At 40.9% G+C, this 21,375-nt stretch overlaps 3 protein-coding genes across 4 annotated transcripts; 2 read left to right on the top strand and 1 right to left on the bottom strand.

Moving 5' to 3' along the window:
• Window positions 1–77: 77 nt before the first annotated feature.
• Window positions 78–4,384, bottom strand: TXNL4B (thioredoxin like 4B). The gene is made up of 3 exons (XM_081199105.1): window positions 4,165–4,384; window positions 3,289–3,440; window positions 78–836 (listed from the first exon to the last, which is right to left on the bottom strand). Exons 1-3 carry the CDS (start codon window positions 4,363–4,365, stop codon window positions 671–673), a joined length of 519 nt encoding a protein of 172 aa, XP_081055231.1. The 5' UTR covers window positions 4,366–4,384; the 3' UTR covers window positions 78–670.
• Window positions 4,385–4,511: 127 nt separating this feature from the next.
• On the top strand, window positions 4,512–9,145 carry TRMT10C (tRNA methyltransferase 10C, mitochondrial RNase P subunit). 2 transcript variants are annotated; one of them, XM_081199025.1, is made up of 3 exons: window positions 4,512–4,627; window positions 5,637–5,692; window positions 7,102–9,145. In XM_081199025.1, exon 3 carries the CDS (start codon window positions 7,145–7,147, stop codon window positions 8,429–8,431), a length of 1,287 nt encoding a protein of 428 aa, XP_081055151.1. In that variant the 5' UTR covers window positions 4,512–4,627; window positions 5,637–5,692; window positions 7,102–7,144; the 3' UTR covers window positions 8,432–9,145. The 2 variants fall into 2 exon arrangements, with proteins under 2 accessions (XP_081055151.1, XP_081055152.1); XM_081199026.1 differs by having other exon boundaries at window positions 4,626–4,767.
• A 3,212-nt stretch (window positions 9,146–12,357) lies between these two features.
• Window positions 12,358–20,750, top strand: PCNP (PEST proteolytic signal containing nuclear protein). Its single transcript, XM_081198090.1, has 5 exons — window positions 12,358–12,514; window positions 14,963–15,183; window positions 16,664–16,738; window positions 17,708–17,763; window positions 18,523–20,750. The coding sequence occupies exons 1-5, from the start codon at window positions 12,460–12,462 to the stop codon at window positions 18,647–18,649; spliced, it is 534 nt and encodes a 177-aa protein (XP_081054216.1). The 5' UTR covers window positions 12,358–12,459; the 3' UTR covers window positions 18,650–20,750.
• Window positions 20,751–21,375: the final 625 nt, after the last annotated feature.

Below are 21,375 nucleotides of genomic sequence, written 5' to 3'. Positions count from 1 at the left end.
AAAACTTTGCTTGAAAGATGGGTTTACTTATTCATCCTTCCTGTTGCATCATCATACTTTGACACAATACAGTTGAGTTTAATTCTTAAAATCTTAAAATATTTATTTTTTAAATAAACCAATTTTAACTTTTAAACTCCCACCCTCCGTCCTTTTCCAAAAGAGAATTTCCCATTTTGGGTTGTGAAACTAGAAAAACCTTATATTTCTGAAGATGTAGTGTCCAGTTGATGGCTGGGAAGTTAGGACAGATAGTGGGAGCAGTTATAACATTTCAGAATAAAAATCCAGTCACCACTTTTACCTTTTCTTCGGGATGCTTCTACAGGACATGGCAGCTCTAGAATGATTCTTGTTAATTATATCCTTATATAACCCGAAAGCATTTATTTAGAACAAGAACATATTACTCTACTGCAGCTTCTTTGACATATTAGAATTAAATAAGTCGCAGCCTAAGCAATTCCAGTCAATTCCACTGAAAAATGAATTAATGAAAGTCTGTCTCTGAGGCTGACCAATATGATCCTGTGTACAAAAAAGACCAGTCTCAGCTCCTTTCTTCCATTCGCTTTCAAAATGCAATTGGCATATGTTTGGAGAAGACGTGGAATCATCAGCTTTAAGCAGTTCATATTCCTCTCCCTGTCACTCCTCTCTCAGTGGGGCATTAAATGCCTTGATACAGAAGGTCATACTTGGGAATATTCTTTGGATCAATTGGGCTTCGTACGATTAGTTTTCCACGCATTGCTCCACGGTAAATCACCTCAATCAAATCTATGAAGTCTTGTTTTGTTTTGAAACTTCCCACAAATTTAGTGTGATCTGGAGATCTAAGTAGGAAAGCAAAAGGGAACAAAGTAAATGAAAGCTGGAACAACAACATACAAGCTTAAATTCTGAAACAGTTATAGTTCCAAGTCTGAACCCTAAAAAACTCATGCCACAAATCTGCTAGTCTTTAAAGCAGGGATGAGAAACCTCAGGCTTAGGGGCCAAATGTAGCTTTTTGAGACTCTACCTCAGGCTTTGAGACTCTTCGTCAAGTACTTTGGCCAGGCTGGAACATGTTCTTAACTGTGATGTTGCATTTTGCTTACCTGGATGGAGAGATGCAAACCACTTAAAGCAGGCTGGGGAACCCTATGGGCCCACTCCCATGGACCCATTTTGACAGGTGGGCTGGAGAGTTTTGCATGAAACAGCCTGGCTGACCAAATAAGGAGGCTTGGTGGGCCAGAGGCTCCCTACCCCTGGCTTAGAGGCTTTGGTGATTAAAAGGTATATATATCCAGTTAAATGTGGTATACAGTGGTACCTCGGGTTAAGAACTTAATTCGTTCTGGAGGTCTGTTCTTAACCTGAAACTGTTCTTAAACTGAAGCACCACTTTAGCTAATGTGGCCTCCTGCTGCTGCCGCGCTGTCGGAGCACGATTTCTGTTCTCATCCTGAAGCAAAGTTCTTAACCCGAAGTAATACTTCTGGGTTAGCAGAGTCTGTAACCTGAAGCGTATGTAACCTGAAGGGTATGCAACCCGAGGTACCACTGTAGAAACCTTTGGTTTTTGTGTGGTTGAAATGTAGCTTATTACACAAACGTAAGAGCTGCATCCTTCACTTCCACTTTTGCTTGTCTCTGCCCATGAGGTTGTCCATGACAAACTGCAACTTTCCTGCAAAACAAAGTTCCCAGCTCCTGCTTTAAAGTGACAGAATGCATACATGAACCTTGCTGGATCAGATCAAAGATCAACGTAGTCCAGCATTCTGTTTTCCAGAGAGATGGTTCCAGGAAGCCCACAAGGAATTCAAGGCAGCAGCTTCAAGGTCAGGCCTCCTCTGAACATGGATGTTTTATCCAGCTGCAATTGTTTTCTCCTTGAACTTTGTCTCATCCCGCTTTAAAGCAACCTGAGTCTGTGGCTGTTACCTTTGCTGTGGCTCTTGCGGGTTGTATCCAATGTTAAAACAGTATTCACACCAAACACATTAATGGACATGAATAATTTAGGTCCATTGATTTCAATGAGTCTTCTCTGAGTAAAATATAGTTGGCTACATTTGGAATTAAGGAGTAAATTCTTTGCAACTCTAGATTTGATATGACTTCTGTGCCCAGAAAGTCTTTACAGAGGGTGGTGAACACAGCCCATGATATCATGGGCTGTCCCCTGAGCCTTCTAGATGACATTGCAAGGGATCAATGCCTTAGGAGAACGAGAAAAATTCTCAGGGACGATTCACACTCTGGCCAGCACCTCTTTAATCTTCTACCCTTGGGCAGGAGATATAGAAGTATAATCAGATGTACCAACAGGCTAAAAAAAAGTTTCTATCTGTGGGCTGTTAGGCTGCTGAACAGAAAATAATATAGTGCAACCAACTTTTGGGGTTAGTGTGTTGTGCGACAAGCACACAGAGTACAATGAGATTGAGTGTTTGTGGTGGGGGGAGGGAGGCTCTGTTAATTTCATTGTACACAGGTTGTACATTGACAATAGAGGTATTATTATTATTATTATTATTATTATTATTATTATTATTATTATTATTGGTTTTACCTCTCAGAATAGACACTTCTCAATGTCTTGTTGCCTCCAATATTAACAAATAGGTTCTATAGACAAGATACCAAATTTGATTTTTATCCCATCTGGCTATATACACACACATTTGTTTACATATGAATGCTCTGTGCTCCAGTGTCAAAGCAAAACTAAGAATTAAAAGATGTTAGGCCTTTATTATAGAGATCCTGATTCGTAGTAATCGGAATTCCCATAGTGCATTTGATACATGCATTTAAAAATCTATGTTGCAATTAAGCAGCCACTCTCCTTAGTGTTAAATAAATACCTATATAGTTAATAGATTTCTGTACCACTTTTCATTTACAAAGAAAATACCAATTATGTTCACAGTAATAAAACAAAACAATATTCAGTAAAATATTTATCAATAAAATCAATTAATGACCAAGGACCTTGGAAGCCAGTATTAATAATATTAAGGGTTAGGGAAAGACTATAGTTGTTTAAAATTATTGGGGGCGGGGAGTAGTGTCTTGTGGCACCCACACTAATTTCTACAGTAATGTAGAAGGATGGAGTAAAAATGAGAACATAAAATGAACATAAGGACTTGGTCATATTATGATAAATCTGACAATAATACAGTATTAGGTCTTTTGTGCATTGTTGATGCTTGCTAACATCACAGGTGGTCACAAACAAATATCATTCCAAGAATAGCTTGTACTTGGGTTACATGCAAACCAACTTACCCATAATCCACTTTCATATGCTGCCCGTTGAAAAAGAAGACAGTTGATGGAATATAGCTGATGTCAAAATATTGGGTGTACACTGGCACTTTGTTTACATCCACCAAGTAAATTGCAGCCATTTTACTTAAGTCATGAGATGTTTTTGCAAGCTGTAAAGAAAAGGTTATAAAAAGTTATACTGTCCAATATGAGAGGGCAAGAAATAAAGTATTGAATTAAATTTAACACATTTTGAGAACAGATTGATAATTGAAGCACCAGTGCATGTGGGTTGTTGTTTTTTTTGCGGGGGTGTGGGTGGGTGGGAATGACATGAAGGAGTAACTAATGTCCATTTACTTCTGGGGCCAACACCAGCACAACTATGTGCTGTCAAAATATCAGTAGGGTTGAAGTGTTGGTAATCTGGGTTAGGACCAGGATACCAAAGCACTATCTCTTGCCATACAGTTCTATGTAATGTAAATGTTTTAAAGGGGAAAGTAAAATAAACCAGTAAAAATGAAATTTAAGAGTCTTCCAGAGTGGCTGATATTTTTACCCCCGTCTCCTTTTCCCTCCCCTGCCCTCCTGAGTTCCCTTTCTATATTTTTATACTTAAGCCTCTGCATGGGACCCGTTCTTTGTAAAGCACAACGTACGCAGATGCTGCTTTATTAGTAAGACTTTTATTATTAAATTACTTCTTATTAACACGGAATACTTTCATATGAATTCTGGCAGTAAAATGTCCTCTTTTGTTTTGTTCACAGCGGTGTGTGTGTGGGTGGGGGGGGGGAACTGTGTCTGACTTGGTTGTCCCAGACAACAAATTCCTACTGGGAGCGAGGGGGGGGGGAATGCGATTGCAAGGAGCAAAATTCGCCTGCTCACAATATCGTCCAGCTGCATGCAGACGAGATCTTCATCTCTGCCAAAGCGAAGGACCAGGACTTTCTCGGCCACGCTCTTGATTGCCTCATCCACCTCCTTTTTGCTGCCGAGCTTGGGAAGCAAGAAGCTCATGGCGACTGAGAGAGGTGGAAGGCTCAGACAAGCAGCTGCAGCGCGGCCACCGACCCATGCGGAGCGCATGCGCACAAGCTACTTTCGCGCAGAAAGAGGGCAGTCGCGAAGCTCTTCTTGCAGCTCCCCGTGATTGGCTCGGAAACCGACCAACCAGTGGCAAGGATTGCTCAGCTCCTTCCGAAGTGGATGAATGGCCTAGTGACGTTAGCGGAACCATTCGAGGGGGGGAGGAGGGAGCATCGGCATACCAACTTCCGGCGGGAAGGTGATTGGAGCCGGACCGGGCATGTGCGGAGGAGTGGAGCGCGCGGAGCTTCAGTTGTTTGAGGTGATTGTTTAGGATGGCGCCGAAAATATTTTCTGAGCGGGTGTAGTGCTGGGATAGCAGAATGTGAACGGCATTACGGACCTTCAAATATATAGAGTTGCGTAGGCGCACGCTGGATTTCTGGGTGTACCTACTCAGAAGTAAGTCCCCTCGAGTCCAGCTAAGAGTTACTCCTAGGTAAACCTGTATGCCAGGCATGGCGAAACTTGGCCCTCCAGATGTTTTGGGACTACAATTCCCATCATCCATGACCACTGTCGTTAGCTAGGGATGATGGGAGTTGTAGTCTCAAAAACATGGGGAGGGCCAAGTTTGGCCATGCCTGCTGTATGCTATAGGTTTGTAGCCTCCATCTGGTTGAAACTAATGGGCTTAAGAGCTCTTAGCTGTGTATTACTGTGGCTGCTGTGAGGAAGTCACTTGAACGAAAGTGTGTGGAGCTAGAAGATGGGTGTTAAAAGTGCACAAGGCAGTGAATGTTGATTCCATAGAGAAACAGATAGCTCCCTCTTTTTCCTGCTTCTCCTTTTATAAAAAAGGCAACTGATTTCCTTGTCTGGAGTTAAAAGATCATAGGAAGCTGCTTTATACCAAGCTAGATCGGTGGTCCATCTGTTTCAGAATTTTATGCAGCTCTGTTAGGGTTTCAAACAGGAAAGCCTACCTGGAGATTGAATCTGGGACCGTCTGCACAGTGCTCCACAACTGAACTATGGCTCTTTGGTTTCTCTTCCCCAGTAGTGTAGATGGCGAAAGGGAGGTGTCCTGATAAAGGGCAACACAGGAGTGAGAAGACTGATCTGGGGGGGGGAAACCCCTTAAAAGAGTTATCTGAAGTCTTCAAAAGAGTTCTATATGACATGTAGCTTTTGTGCAGCTTAGAGAACAATTCCATATGATGCTGTAGCTGATCATTGGTGGAGGAAAGTTGTCAAACTTCTTATTTCTTAAAGCACTTTAACTATGTGGAAACCAGTTTTAATATTCTCAAACCTATGTTTACTTCCAGAACCTGTGGGCTTCAAAGCATAGTAGCAAGTAACTGCATACTTGACAAAAGAAAAGGTAACTTAATATTTCTATAAAACCAATCTTCTTATTTCATAGATATTTCTGGTCCGAGGCCCAATTGCTCCTAGTCCTCTTTTTAGGAATGCAAATTGTGTTTATTGAATTTGGCCACCAGCAATAAAATTAGTTATATATAAAGTTATTTTGAATCAAGGTGGTAATGCAGATGGAGCTCATTTGAAAGCTTTACTGAAATTAGTGGCGCCCATGTACTGTAATTAAAGATGGGCATATCAAAAGGTTTTCTGGTCACAGAAAATTTCTGTGAGATTTTCACATGAGTTCATTTACAAGTCTTGTACATGCTGTTTCCACATTAATATTTGGGTTTTTAAAAATGCATTTTGAATGTATTTTCTCATATGAATTTCTAAACATTTTATTTCAAAGTATTGAGTTTTTAATAAATGTCTGATGTAAAGTGCATAACCTATTTCCCCCAGTTAGGAAGACTTTTGCATTATGCTTTGAAATAGGATAATGACTTTGTTGCTGATGTAAGCGAAGGACCTATGAGGGTGAAAGGAGAAAAGGCTGATAATTCTATTGGTTCTTCAGTGTTATTTGTTGTTAAAATATCAATGCATGGAGCTATAATAGAGGGCAGGGTTATTGAACTGAGGAACTCTGATGCTCCTCCTTAAATCCATACACTGAGTTTTCCAATAAGTTTTGCATATGACACAAACTTATCCCTCCCTTTGAAGCATCCCACAGCTTTGTCCCACCCCAGCTCTTCCTTTTATGTCCAGCCTTTTATTTCTCAGTATCTATCACATTCATTTCTCCAACTGGCATTTTCAGTTGCCTAAAGTCTCTTAATTTTCACAATACAATCCTATTCATCAGGCCTCGGGAGCTTGTTTTAGTTTTAGGGTTGCATTCCCTTATGAGGAGACTTCCAGGGGCTGTATGCAAGTGGAGGGCAGAGTCAGGGGCAAAAGAGGGTGGCGCAGTGGATTGTAGCCACCTGAAAACCAGCCATTTCTACAATACCCCTCCTCCTCTTCTAGGAAGTAAATGACATTATTACAGTTCAGCGACACATTCCAGGTACACTCAAGCAGGGCATGAAGGAGGGCTAGTGAGGGGGTGTGGCATTGCATAGGAAGGGTCCTGTCGGTCAGAAGAAACACTCAGAAGGCTGCCTTTTGGCCATGGTTCCCCCACTCCTCATTTAAATCTTTACCCTGAAGAAAGTCCCATTGAGTTTACTTCTAGGTAAAGAGGTACAGAACGGCACCTTTAGACAGCTTCATCAATTCTCCCTTGCTCTATTACGAGACTAGAATGCATGTTTTTACTGACATACAAAGTGAGCAGTATTTTAAGATAGTTAAGATTAGGAGCAGCTTCAGCTTGCTAATACTGAATTATCTTCTGTTTTCTCTGTATAATTGCAGATAACAGCCGCACATCACATTTCCAATTACAAACTTCTAAAATATGCATCTATTTAATATTATTAGAAGATCTGTCTTCCAATTAGCAGCATCAGATGGGACAAAAAGGAGATTATTTTTAATAATGCCCAGCAGAGTCATAACTTGTAGAACTTTGGTTTTGTCGGCTTGGTTAAACAAGGACTCCTCACCGAGTGCTACTGAGAAACTAGATTTGGATGGATGGAAACATGTAATGCGGTCTGCGCAGCAAGAAGAAGCCACTGAAAGAACATCACAGAGTGAAGAAGATTCTCCTTTAGCGGTTACTAGGGAACTTATTGAGATGTGGAGACTATCGGGCAGACTTGTTCCAGAAAATATTAGCGAAGAAGATTTCAAGACTTTAAATGAATGTCCCACCAAGAGTTCCATAAGGAAGTACTTAAAATTCTTGGCTATAAAAGAAAACAGGAAGAAAGCTGACAGAGAAAAGAAAGAAAAACGAAATGAAGCAAACAAGGAACGAATGCTAAACGCTCAGGAAAATGCTGGTGGTGAGCTACCAAATACATTTCTCCCTAAGTTTTGGACTAGGTCACAGGATGCCATGTACAACTGGAGAGCAGCCCAGTCTATGATCTTTGGTCAGCCTCTGGTGTATGATATGAACTACGAAAATTCTATGTCACGCAGAGAAATGGAGAATACAGTGAAACAGCTGATGGAATGTGAAGGGGCCAATCGTAGAGCTTTGGACCCATTTCATTTGCATTATTGTAATCTCAAAGCAGGTGGTCCGTATCACAAAGAATTTGTCAAACGTTACGGAGAAGCATGGGACAAGTTGTTTGTGACTGTGACAGAAAAGTCTTATGTTGAAGTCTTTCCAAAAGATCAACTTGTCTACTTAACTGCTGATTCTCCCAATGTGATGAAAACATTTGAGCATGATAAGATCTATATAATTGGATCAATAGTTGATAAATCAATGAAGACTGGACTCTCCCTTGCTAATGCAAAACGGCTGGACTTGGCAACAGCACGCCTTCCTTTGGATAGGTGCTTGCAATGGGCGGAGGGTGCCAAAAATCTCACTCTGGATCAAATGATGCGCATCTTATTAACACTGAAAGATACTGGGAATTGGAAGGAAGCTCTGCAGTTTGTTCCACAAAGAAAACACGAAGGCTTTGTGGATACTTCTTCCTGGTCAAGGCAGCAAATTGACACATGGAAGAAAACAAAGTTGCATGAAAAAATGGCTGGTCAAAGAAAGGCACACAAGCAGTTTGCACAAAATTTCTCCAGGCGGCAAACACAGAAAAACTGGTGGGAAGATGTGTCCTAATTGCATGTTAGCCACCCAGTGTTTGACTGATTGTAAGTTTGAATTAAATCAAGATTTAACCTTAAGATTTTAACTGCTTAAACTTTTCTCTAGCTCTTGAGTTGCATGGGTGTCAGCCAAAGTGACACAAGAACATGCTTTTCTACAAAAATGAATGTGACATATTTATTGCCTGTTATTCAATATTCAGTGATAAGTTCCAGAAGTTATTCAAGAGCCCAATAATATCAAAATTTGACAGTGCATGTTGTAACCTTCACTCCTTCACTACCCTATTCTAGTAAGGGAATTGGCTTTCAAGCTGTGGATCCCAAATGAACTTCCCTCACAATACGTAACTATAAGATGAGGTCATGAAAGTTTATATCATTCACAAGCACCCTTGGCTCCAAAAGATCCACAGATGCTTATGTCCAGTGTGTCAGTAGCCCATACTTGGTAAAGCAGAATAGATTTCTTCAGCCCCCACTGGCTAGCTCAGACCTGAAGCAACTGAGAGTTCAGCAGCATGCCACTGTTGCTGTACTAAGAACAATTTCCGAATGCTAGGGCAGCACAATGAATTTTATCTGCTTTATAAAGTTGTTGGACAAGAAGGAACCTACATTTTCTGGTAAATTGCAAATATGACTATTGTATTCAGGTATTACGTAGATGTATGTAAATACGAGCTTAGCTGTGCTAGCATTGAAAAATAAATGGAAATTTACTTGATTTATATTAGTTATGTGGCCTTTTTTACAAGGAAAAAGATAGACATTTAATGTTAACAAATTGGATCCATTATCATTATTGTTGCTTATGTGGTGCTTTTTGGCCCAAGGGCCACCCAAGCATTGAACAACTGATAATTACAGCAAAAGATACAATAGAAAAAACAATTCTAAGAACATAAGAAGATCTTGCAGGATCAGATTCATGACCCATCAATAGTCAAGTACAGTGGTACCTCACGTTACAAACGCTTCAGGTTACAGACTCCGCTAACCCAGAAATAGTGCTTCAGGTTAAGAACTTTGCTTCAGGATGAGAAAAGAAATCGGGCTCCGTCGGCGCGGTGGCAGCAGGAGGCCCCATTTGCTAAAGTGGTGCTTCAGGTTAAGAACAGTTTCAGGTTAAGAACAGACCTCCGGAACAAATTAAGTACTTAACCCAAGGTACCACTGTACATGTCTATGAAGCCCAAAAGCAGAATATGAATGCAGCTCTCCCCATTCATGTTCCCTAGCATCTGGTGTTCAGAGGCATACAGAGGTAGTATACATCCATCCTGACTAGCCACCATTAATACAGTGGTACCTCAGGTTACAGACACTTCAGGTTACAGACTGCCAACCCAGAAATAGTACCTTGGGTTAAGAACTTTGCTTCAGGATGAGAACAGAAATTGCACGGCGGCAGCAGGAGGCCCCATTAGCTAAAGTACCTCAGGTTAAGAACAGTTTCAGGTTAAGAACGGACCTCCAGAACGAATTAAGTTCTTAACCCGAGGTATCACTGTGGCCTTATTCTCCATCAACTCCATCCAAATTGGTGGCCATCAATACATTGTCTGACAGCAAATTCCAGTTTATGTGCTGTATGAAGAAGTACTTCCTTTTGTTTTGCTGAATCTTCCCATATTCAGTTTCATCAGATTACTCCAGGTATTTTGACAGGGACAAAACCTTTCTACAACTTGCATAATTTATACATCTTTTCAGTTTCTTTCCTAATGACTCCTAATACAGAATTCACTTTTTTCACAGCTGCTGTGCATGAATCAACATTTTCATTATGCTGTCCCCAAACCTTTTCTTACCAATTCACTCTTATTAGCATATATGTCAATGATTTTTTTGTCCTAATGTGCATCTCTTTAGACTTGCATACATTGAATTGTTTTTCTTGATACCCATTCACCCAGTTTGGAGAGATCATTTTTGGAACTCAAAATCCCATTTTTGCTTTTATCATCCTGAACCATTTGATGTCATCAGGAGATGTGACTACTTCACTTCTCACCCTGAATTCCATATCATTATGAACCAGTTAAAAAGCATCAGTCACACATAGATGCTTGAGGGGGCCCATTTGTTATAACCCTCTGTGAAAACTGTCCATTTGTTTCTACTTGCTGCTCCTTAAACAATTACTGAACCAGAAGAACACATGGCCCATTATCCCATGACTGCTAAGCTTACTTGGGAATCTTTGGTGTAGGAGGATAAGTGAAGTTAACTCTTTATTCAAGGAAACAGTTGACTCAGGAGGCCAGGCCTAGTGAGCACAGCAACTCCTCCCACTATATCTTGCCCCTATGAGACAGCTGTGGGGACTGAAAGTCCCTGCCTTTCTACAGCTGTCTAAATCTCTCCTGGGTCCTTCCCAAGCAATCTGAGACTTCTTGCTGTGGCTGTCTTGGCTCCGCCCTCTTCATACCTTTTCTGGTTCTGGGAGGGGAGCTGATCGCAGAAGGAGTAGGAGACGCCCTGGCTTCTTCACCAGCTTGACTCATTACTGATCCTTGCCCACCCCTTCCTCTCCTCTCCCACTGCTAGACTTAGTAAGTTAGGAAGGACAGGGATTGAGGGGCACATGGTTGGACGCATTGCCACTAGCACCTGTTCCACATATGATTGCATAAGGTGAAACTGATTCCACAAAACATCCTTGGGTACTTCAACTGGAGTTGCAACAAGTGCCAAACCAAGATCACTGAATTTGAGCAACTCTATCCTTAGTGTGTAGGGGCGCAGGTAGCGCTGTGGGTTAAATCACAGAGCCTAGGACTTGCCGATCAGAAGTTCAGCGGGTCAAATCCCTGCGACGGGGTGAGCTCCTGTTGTTTGGTCCCTGCTCCTGCCAACCTTGCAGTTTGAAAGCACGTCAAAGTGCAAATAGATAAATAGGTACCGCTCCAGCAGGAAGGTGAACGTTTCCGTGCGCTGCTCTGGTTCGCCAGAAGCGGCTTAATCATGCTGGTCACATGACCCGGAAGCTGTACGCCGGCTCCCTCGGCCAATAAAGCGAGATGAGCGCTGCAACCCCAGAGTCGGTCACGACTGGACCTAATGGCCTTTACCTTTACCCTTAGTGTGTAGCCAGGTCCCCCCCCCCACCCATGAAAATCTGGTTTTGAAAACAAGTGTCTAGAAATTCTACCTCTTTTTTGTAACAAGAACATGCATTTCTCTAGACCATAACCCGACACCACACCCAGGCCTCCTAAGGTCCACTTAGCATAGCTGTCAACTTTTCCCTTTTCTTGCGAGGAATCCTATTCGGAATAAGGGAATTTCCCTTAAAAAAAGGGGAACGTTGACAGCTATGCCACTTAGTCCAGCAACTTGAGATAGGATGCCAGCATAAAGGCAAGCAGCCCTCCCGGGGTTTTTATTCTGACCCCACCCCACCCTCTCAGCTGTGGAGAGCCCCCTTTAAAGTCCCCTTCAGCTGACGGACATAACCATATTTTGGCAGCTCCTTCCCACGTATTACTAGCGCGCAGGCGGGGACTTTTATCCCTTCGGAATGCGCTGGCAATTTCATTGGATGGCCTCGAGTTCTTAAGTCAAGGAGACTTCCTCGCCCTATTTCAGCTCAGTCGGTAGAGCATGAGACTCTTTAACCTCAGGGCTTGAGCCCCGCAGCGGGCAAAAAAAGATTCCTGCATTGCAGGGGGTTGGAGTAGACGACCCTTGTGCTCCCTTTCCTACGACGATTCTCCGAAAATGACAGACCTGAACGATCGAGGGTGGCTGGGTGCGGGGGGGGGGAGCGAAGCGCGAGGGACAACGTCACGACCAATCAACAGGCGTTCTAGGAACACCAATCCCCTTGCGTCGACTGCTAGAAAAGAAGCGGCCGCTCCAAGCCGGAAGTTGCGACCACTTCCGCCCGGAAGCGGAGCGAGCCGAGAGAACGCAGGAGCCTCTCTAGCCGCCGCTTCTCTGCTCCCGCTGACGGCGCGAGGCGTGGGCGGGCTTGAGCGGCGCCGCTGCGCATAGTCCGTGGACGCAGCCGCGGGGAGGAGGAGGTGGGGCAAAATGGCGGACGGCAAAGGAGGCGACGTGAAGCTGAAGCGGCCGCTTCTTGACGGAGGTAAACACGCTGCGTTGCTATGCGAGGCTCTGGTCGGGAATGTGTGTGGGGGGGCCGCTTGTGGCTGGGTTTGGGCGGGAGAGGGTCGAGGGCTGGTTTCGGAGGGGGGAGCGGCGGCTCCAGGTACCACCTTCTTCCCTCAAGAAGAGATTTGGCTGCTTACCGGAGGCGAGTTCGCTGCCTCTGACGGGAGCCAAGTCGCAGCCTCGTCTTTCGCGCGGCTTCTGACGCCCCGTGGCTTCCGTGGGTGAAGGTCGTTCTGCAGACTCACCAAAATCCCCTCCCCCCCCCCCCCGGGCTGCCTGAATGCTGCATTTCCCGGTGCCTCGGCTTTCTGTATCCTTCATAATTCCGCTTCTTCCCCGTCCCTGTGGCTGGGCGGGAGTGCGAACCCCTCGTGGAAGACGTCGTAGTGCCTAATATACAGTACTGTATATCACGCCCTGTGGCAGGGCAACGATTTCAAAGAGCCGCTTGGCCTGAAACATTGCGCTGCTGAAGTGCAGCTGTTTCGTAAAGCGGATGGGCGCCCGTGTAAATAATGCCAGTCCCTTCAAAATTTAGCGCAACATTGGCCCAAGGCTGCAGTCCTCTATAGACGCCACACTGGACTCTCAGGGGCTTTCGTGTAGCTGGACATGGGCAGGGTTTGACTACAAACACACACTATTCCTTTACAGCAATAATGCTACAGTAGTTCCTTTCTTCTGAAACTTCGCCGTGTCAATTTTTAGGACTAAAAGTTACGTTTCTAACTAAACGTTTTCAACCATATGCCCATATTCTCAATTTGGCATTACAGTTTTCCGTATTTTTAAGGATGTTTATTGACTTTCATATTTTTTTAAAAAAGTCAGAGGAGTGTACCATAAAATAAAAATGAATCCAGTAAAATTGCGCAATGAACAGAGGCATGTTTGCATACAGTTGATATCAATGTTCTGAAAAATGCCTGGGGAGACAAAACAGTGTTAAGCAGGTGTTAAAAACCATCTTCTCTATGTATCGTTATAACTTTTAATGTCTTAAGAATATAAAAGAGCCCTGCTGGATCAGTCCAAAGGCCCATCTAGTCCAGTATCCTAGTCTCTCAATGACTATCCAGATGCTTATGAGAAGACTGTAAGCAGGACCTGAATGCAACAGTGCTCTGACCACCTGCAATTCCCAGTAACTGATATTCAGAGGCATGTTGCTTCCAAGTGTTGTGGAAGAACATAGCCGTTGTGGCTAGTAGCATTCATAACCTTCCATGAATTTGTCTAATCCTTTTCTAAGAATGTAGGAAGGTGCCCTGTTAATCTGTATAAAGTTAGCCAGTGCACATGAAGAGATGCAATATTGGTGCTACCCACCTGCAGTATTATACAATTCCCACTGTAGACTAGGCTAGGTAACATTTTGGGATTAACTAAGTATAATGAATGAATTGAATAGAATAATAAGAGATGGACAGACTTCCTTTTTTTTGCTGGTTAAAACAACTCTAATTTGAGTAACGATCCCTGTAATTTGAGTACAGTTGCACACTGGTTGTGAATTTGTCAAGGACTGCAGCCATTTCCTCTTCTTTTTCCCTGCCCTCAGCATCAAAACTTAAGCCATGTGTCATTTTAGACTTTTTATGGTGGTCACATATTTTTAATCCTGATTTCCTTCTTTGAACCCACAAAGTGCTATATAAATACAAGTGCTATATTCTTAAAAGATGTCAAGCTTTTTTCACTGAACTTCTTAAAGTCAAAGGATGGAATTCAATTAGTGCCTTTGCACTTGCAGAAGGGCTTTTGTTCCAGCAGATGCCTCTGCAAATTAGAGGGGAGGCATTTCTTGCTGATTTCTTCCTGTACCACCTTCCTTGCTATTCAGCAGGACTCCCAGTTCTCTGTGTCCAGTTTTTCTGGGCACTGTTGTAGGGAGAAACAATGGACACGGTTGTTCCTTAGCAGAGGCACCTGTGATCTGCTAGATCAAAAGCTGTTCCATGAGTGCAAATACACCAATTAGATTCCACCTTAAGAACTTTATTGTGATGTAAGCATTTGTGCTTTAAATATCAATGTTACAACTATAATCTAAGATAAATGGGGGCTGTTCAAAGCAAGACCTCTAAAATTATTCAATAAAGACGTGTGCTTTAATAACTTGCTGTACCTTGATCTGAATTGCCCTTGGCAGTAGTAATAGTGGTGCCCTGTGGCTTTAAAGACTTATTTTGATTTATTTTTGTGTAACTGAAGAATTTTGTTCTGCATTAGTCACGTGATTGGAGCTCCCTTCACTATATGTCTATGTTCTTACAGTGTGCTCTGTATAAACAGTTGTGGAGGTGCTGACACTGTAAGTGCAAAAGTCTCCTCTGCATAACAGTGCTTTATGAGGTTGCTGCTCCCATCAGTCCACTCAGTAAAAATAGCTCATCTTGGTAAGTTGTTTCGACTTCACCAGGACCTGAAGAAGAGGCAGAAAAACCTGTGAAAACTAAGACTGTTTCTTCCAGTAATGGAGGGGAAAGTTCGAGTCACAGTGTGGAGAAGCCGGCAACTGATGAAGAAACTGACGACCCCGACACAAAGCCTGCTCCTGCCAAAATGTCCAAGTTTGGGTTTGCCATTGGCACACAGGTTGCAAAGAAACCACCTGCAATATCCATCAAGCTTGGAGCAAATGTAAGTTATTGGAATGTTTTATTGTGAATTATAAAGTTGCAGTGTCTTTTTTGTGGTAGCATGCTAGTTAAGAAGTAAAAAAACAAATTAAAGCTTTTTATTTCATTATTCATTGATCAATAAACATTTAAAATATTGTAACTGTTACAAACTATGTATCTGAACCCACATGCATGTCCAGCATGCACATGTATTCATACACACACTGCCAAGTGTTTTAGGATCTTTTGCTAGAGTTATGGTGTACATCTGTTATGACTATGTGTCTACACTTAATCTTCTGCCCGAAGGAAGTTCTTACACAAAAGGATTAAAGAAAGCTTTGTTTATTATATGAAATGAAGGTGACAGAATAGATATACAGGCAGCAAATCCTACAATACCGACACACTTTAATCTAAGGAGTGAAAGAATCCCTAACTAGTCTCAAAAATCTACAGAAACTGAGTGTGGCAATTTCGCCACAGAACCCACACTACTAGCAAGTCAAGAAATGGAAGCAGGGTAGATTATGCCTGTCCAGGTATACACAATTGGAGCATGTGTTGGCTCTTTAAGAACGCTGAGTAAGTTCTTGGTTGGGGCTTCAAAAGCTAACTAACAATTGGAAATCTAGGGGTTTTGTATTAATTTTAGGCAGTGAATTCTAATGGAGGAGGAAGGTGGGCTTTGAGATAAGCATTTCCTATAATTCCAATCATTCTAATGTGCTAATGAATTTATCCTAGTTTCCTGTCTATTTCCTATTTTGCTTATTTGCTTAATAATATTTTCATTAGATTTACATATGATGATCTTTACACGAGGAATTAGGAGCGCTGTATGTCTCCTAATGCTTTCCAGGACACATTTGAGATGAGGTTATGCTAACCTTCTTACGCATGCCATGATCAACAGTAATAAATTGTAGAAAAAGTTCAGATTGACATACACCTATTCACAATTTCTTGTGAATTATAAAGTTGTATAAAGGTGTTTTTTGGGGTAGGATGCTAGTTAAGCATAAAAAATAATAAAGCTATTTATTTCAATATTAATTGATCCATAAACATTTATAATAATACACTGCTGCAAGGGAATAAAATTCTGGAAGCTATTGGTGGGTGTGGTGTTTGCTTGAAAAAATTCTTTTGAAGTTGGTGATTTTTGTTCTGACTTAGGTGTTATGCAGTACTGAGTACATAGCAAAATACTGGTGGTATTGGTTAGTTACTCTGGTAAAAGATAGCTACACTAATATATTCTTATATCAATAAATATAATGCATGAACCTTGGTTAAAGGTACAAATATCCATTGACAAGCATCTAAAGAACTTAAGGGGCTTATTGTTGTTTTCTAAACTATTCCACCTTTCAGTGGCTAATGGGGATTTCCAGGTAGATTTGGGAAATACCACAAGAACCACAAATACGTATAACAAAACAAAAAACCCTCACAACACAGGACAAAAAACAAGTGCTGTCTTTGTTCTCTTTCAGAAACCTAAAGAGCCTACTCCAACCCTAGCTCCAAAAACGCTTTCTGTAGCAGCAATCTTCAATGAAGATGAAGATGTAAGTAAATATATTTTCTTAGAATAGAGAAGTATGGTGTTCTCTGACCAGGACAAGTATGGGTACAGGAAAGAGAAAGTATCATATACTACTAGTCCAATACAACAAACACATGGGATTCTGCTAAATCTGAAATCTGTAAATGCCCTTTGAAATTTGAATTTCAAATAATTTAAACACTTTGGCATGAGGTCCAATATTGTGTCAGTGATTTCCCCTTCTTCTTGAAGCCCTGCCCCACCTCCTGTTTCTCTGGAGGGGACACATTATGGTACACAGCAGGGGCCTTGCAGAGAAGAGAAGGGGCAAGCCCATTTGTGAGAGCAGAAGCCAGCTGTGCCAGCAGGCACCATAGTTGGGTATCACTCTTTGTTGCCTGTCTTTAAAATTTGACAGTTTGACATTTTCCCCGTTTCTGCACAAGGCTGATAGACGGTACAAATCTAAAGTATTTTTCCAGCCTTCGCTTTTTTCAGACTTGGAGTGGTTTTTTTATTCCTGTGTTTCTAAAACACATTACTACTGCCCCCTGGTGTGTGAAACCAATCGTCCCTTTGACTTGAATTTGAGTCTGTTATCTTTGCTTCTTAATAGAACTGGCAGTAGGCAGATGAGAGAAATGTAAATGCTATGTGCTCTTTGGGTGGGGAACTTGGATCTGTTTTGGTTTTTGTCTTTGGCAGTATTGGTGATAGAACCTTGAATTTTAATTTGAGAATAAAAAAAGGTTCATGGAAGGGAGCATGTGTCAGAAAAATGTGCATACTTCTCCCTGGCTCAGATCTGATCCCTCTAGATATAGAGCTGCAACTGCCTGCTTTGTTCTGAATATAAATATAAAGTTATTAAGTGTAAACATGAATTTAGAAGAGGCTTGTAATGTGCTCGTTATTTCATATGCCACAATTTTACCCCTACTGATTAGAATTTGTAACTATTTTCTTATGTTCATCTTTTCTTTGAAAATAGAGTGAACCTGAAGAGATGCCACCAGAAGCTAAAATGCGCATGAAGAACATTGGAAGGTAGAGTTGCACTTACTTGTTATTTTAGGAAAATGTGGGGTGACAGAAAGATGTTCTACATAGTAGCTTTTGTAGTTTTGCTTTCTGCAACAACATCATTTCAAAACCTTTCACAGTTTTTCTTGTTATGGCCAAAACTATACGAGATCTTCTCATCCCATCCTGTCTTGTCTCTTCTGTCTCATACCCACTTTTCACCCTGCTCAGGTTATGTCTTTCAGTACAATATTTTTGAAAGTTATGTAATATCCCTGAATCATAATGACCCAAAACCTGAGAGTTTATAGAAGCTAATCTGGAAAAAGTATCTTAGCACACTGAACAGTCTGTGACTGTTCATTATGCAGATACATCTTTTATTATAAACTGACTCTAAGGTCATGGTCCATCTAGCTCTAGGCAGACAAGCAATATTAATATATTGGGGTTTTAATATTCAACATATTCAAAGTGTGTGTGCGTATGCGCACTGCATAGTATTCCCAGGTTCAGTATTGTGGGCATTGTCACTAACTGCTGCTTTGTAGCTGCATAGAAGACATTTCTGCACTATATTTTTTCCATTGTGTGAGAGTAGTTCTAGAGAGGCATCTTTCATTGCCTCACAATGAAAGAGATGACGGTGTTAAATTTTTCTGAACAGCAAACTTAAGAAGGTACCTACTGCATGTTAGCAGGTTAGCATGTGCACCTGGACTTCTAAACTATTAATATGAAACTGATAAAGTTGGCTACATGCTTTTTTTTCTGTTATCACAGGGATACTCCAACTTCAGCAGGACCAAATTCTTTCAACAAAGGAAAGCATGGGTTTTCTGACAACCAGAAGTTATGGGAACGGAACATGAAATCTCACCTTGGAAATGTCCGTGAACATGATGACTAGCTGTGTATTGAGATCTGAGAGTTGGGAGAAATGGGAGGGTATGATATTAAAGGAACAGTTTCCTTTTTTAGAGTGGTGTATGGCTATTTTGGGTGCCACTTTTAAAAGTTTCTAAGTGGTGCACAAAAAACTGAGTTTAAAAGTAGAGGTAATTTATGTTTTGTATACAGATTTCAAAGCATTTGCTAATTTTGTAGCTTCGTGCAATTAATTTCACAAGGTTATGGAAAATAAAGACATTGGAAGTGGTACCTTTTTAAGAATTTTCTTTTACAACTATTCTTATATGAAGACAGAGGAAAGGTTACTGTCTCTTTAATCCATTTAAATTAAATGCTGCTGCGCTCAAGAATTCCAGCTCCTACTTTGTAATAGATTGCTTGTCTCCTTAAGGCTACTTTTATAGAAGGGGAGTAACTTGCTATACATTGAGTTTGATAGACTCTGGCTTTCTGGTCAGCATAGAACCTGAAAAGACTACTGCAAAAAGTCATTTAGTATTTTAAACATCCATAAACTCAGACTTCTGGCTGTGGTAGTTTAGCTCTAAAGTCCTGTTTAGAAGCTTTGTGTAATTTCTCTGTGGCCTATTCCACTCTTAGACACCAATCTTACATGTGTATAAATATTAGGAAAAAGGTAAATCAGTATTTTGATTGTTTTCTTAATCATGAGTCTTGACCAGTGCTTGTTAATGTTCCTTTGTCAATTTGAGACCGATAAAGAATATCAGCAGAAAAAGGCATTACCAAAATGATGATTGTACTTTTATCCTGCTTTAGTTTTGTTTTCAATATTTCCCATAATCCCTTAAGAGGAAAAGAAAGCCACACACAGACCAATATGTATCCATATTTTGGTTTAAAGCTTTACTTTAAATGCTAGAAGACCTTCATCTTGTATTTTTAAGTAAGGGACACTCTTGGATTTTCAGACAGCATTTTAATCCACTTTAGTTTTGTCATTAAAGCAATCTGTAGAACATAACTTTACACTTTTATCCCCAGCCGTTTTACATTTAGTATTGCTGGAACACTGTTGAGACTTAATTTCTTTTAGCAATAGAGTTTCCTGTCAGTTCTTATTTCCCTAATCTACCTGGACACATACCTAAAACACTTGAGGACTTTTCAGCAGGATTTAAGTTGTGTAAGTAGTCTGGGGGTTAGGTAATATCAGCAGTCACAATTGACCGGCGTAGCTGAAATAGATAAAGCACTTCAGAAGCAGTATATGGGTCTAAATTACTAGTTTTCATATGTAGTGTGAATATCATGATCATATTATAGATCACCTACTGTATGTTAGTCACTCTCACTTCAGCACAACAAGATTATCTGGTGGGGGAAATATGCATCCAAGTTTTCTTTTTAGAATTTAGAAGAGCTTTGACCATGTAGACATCTGTGTGTAAGATCTAAGCAGTTTTGTATTTGTATGTGAATTTTTGTTTGCAGTTAAAAATCTGTAACGTATATTTTCTTTAAAGGCTTTGTTATAAACATAAGAGATGTAAACAAGTTATTTCTCTAGAGCTGCAGTTGTTGAATTACTTGTGAAAGTTCAAGACTTTAAAAAAGATGATTTATCTTGGCTCCTTATTATTGAAGCCAATGGCACAATTAGCCCTTAACTAACCATTAATCAGGGAAAAGGAAAGATGGCACTTTTAACCATTTATGTACCTAAACTCACCCCCCCCACACACAGAGCCCTTCAATTTATTAATTCATTTATAGCCTTTGGGTGACCAATGCCATGGTCAGCTTTAGCCCAATTCTAAATAATAATCTTAATGTGTGCTTGTTTTCAATACCCTCCCCACCATCAAAGCAATGAAAAAGTACACAAATCCTTTACCCCTGGCCTATAATATGCTAACCTCTTGAAGTTTCACAAGAACTCTTTAAAGGAGGAAGGAAAAGTCTGGAGTATTTGTCATGATTTATTTCCAAGTTGGGGAAGAAATGGTGGGAACCAAAAGCTGTAACTTATTCTTCTTTGAGCTTTGCTTGTGCTGATGCTGTATAATCTTTAGCCATGGACTCTAGCTGCTGAGGCTAGTGTTTTTAAGTATAAAAACTTGTCAAGTAAAACTAAATTACATGTCAATTTCATGTATTATAAACAAAGGAAATGCTATATATGCTTAAATTTACCAAGGCAAGTATGAACGCAACCTTTTTTTACAAAAACCCTTGGCCAACGTCACTGTCTTATTTGTGTGTACAAATTTTTTTCTCCCTGCTACATCTGACTAGCCAAACTTCTCGAAGTGGAGAATTTATTTAAGATGAAGATTTCCAGATTAAAGGAGCTTCTCAAGGCCACCATGAATTTCAGCAAATTATGAATCAGACTTGGAAACTATTTTGAAGAGAGCAAGATATAAGATGTGCTCCAGTTAATAATTTACCATCCTTTAATGAAGCACCTGTAAGTAGTTTGTTTAGCTTAAGCTATCAGCCCTTCATTTTTCTGATTTGGAATACTGACCACTGAAGTGACTGCATTACTTCTACAAAAGGCAGGAGTTGCTTTTTCAATTTGTTTTCTTATCACAGATTTCTTTTGGTGTAGAAAAGAATTTTTCAAAGTGGGTTCTCATGATTCCTAGGATTTCCCAGTGAGATCAGTAGTGACAAATGTACTTGGAAAAACTGCATGTTTTCTGTTGATGATCTTTAGTCTGTGCAGCCATTGGAGAAGTCTGGGGGCACTTTCAT

The sequence above is a fragment of the Podarcis bocagei genome, assembly GCF_964188305.1.
Source record: "Podarcis bocagei genome assembly, chromosome: 6".
Classification (NCBI taxonomy): domain Eukaryota; kingdom Metazoa; phylum Chordata; class Lepidosauria; order Squamata; family Lacertidae; genus Podarcis; species Podarcis bocagei.
Note: the sequence above shows the minus strand (reverse complement) of the source record. Positions and strands in the feature narration are given on the sequence as shown.

What these genes read in the sequence shown, in the direction of transcription:
- PCNP (XM_081198090.1), top strand. Translation starts at nt 12,460, where the DNA reads ATGGCGGACGGCAAAGGAGGCGACGTGAAGCTGAAGCGGCCGCTTCTT. An exon ending in GCGGCCGCTTCTTGACGGAG is followed by an intron (nt 12,515 to 14,962) that starts GTAAACACGCTG and finishes CGACTTCACCAG; the next exon opens with GACCTGAAGAAGAGGCAGAA. An exon ending in CCATCAAGCTTGGAGCAAAT is followed by an intron (nt 15,184 to 16,663) that starts GTAAGTTATTGG and finishes GTTCTCTTTCAG; the next exon opens with AAACCTAAAGAGCCTACTCC.
- TRMT10C (XM_081199025.1), top strand. Translation starts at nt 7,145, where the DNA reads ATGCATCTATTTAATATTATTAGAAGATCTGTCTTCCAATTAGCAGCA.
- TXNL4B (XM_081199105.1), bottom strand. Translation starts at nt 4,365, where the DNA reads ATGCGCTCCGCATGGGTCGGTGGCCGCGCTGCAGCTGCTTGTCTGAGC. An exon ending in GCATGCAGCTGGACGATATT is followed by an intron (nt 3,441 to 4,164) that starts GTGAGCAGGCGA and finishes TTTTCTTTACAG; the next exon opens with CTTGCAAAAACATCTCATGA. An exon ending in CATATGAAAGTGGATTATGG is followed by an intron (nt 837 to 3,288) that starts GTAAGTTGGTTT and finishes TTTCCTACTTAG; the next exon opens with ATCTCCAGATCACACTAAAT.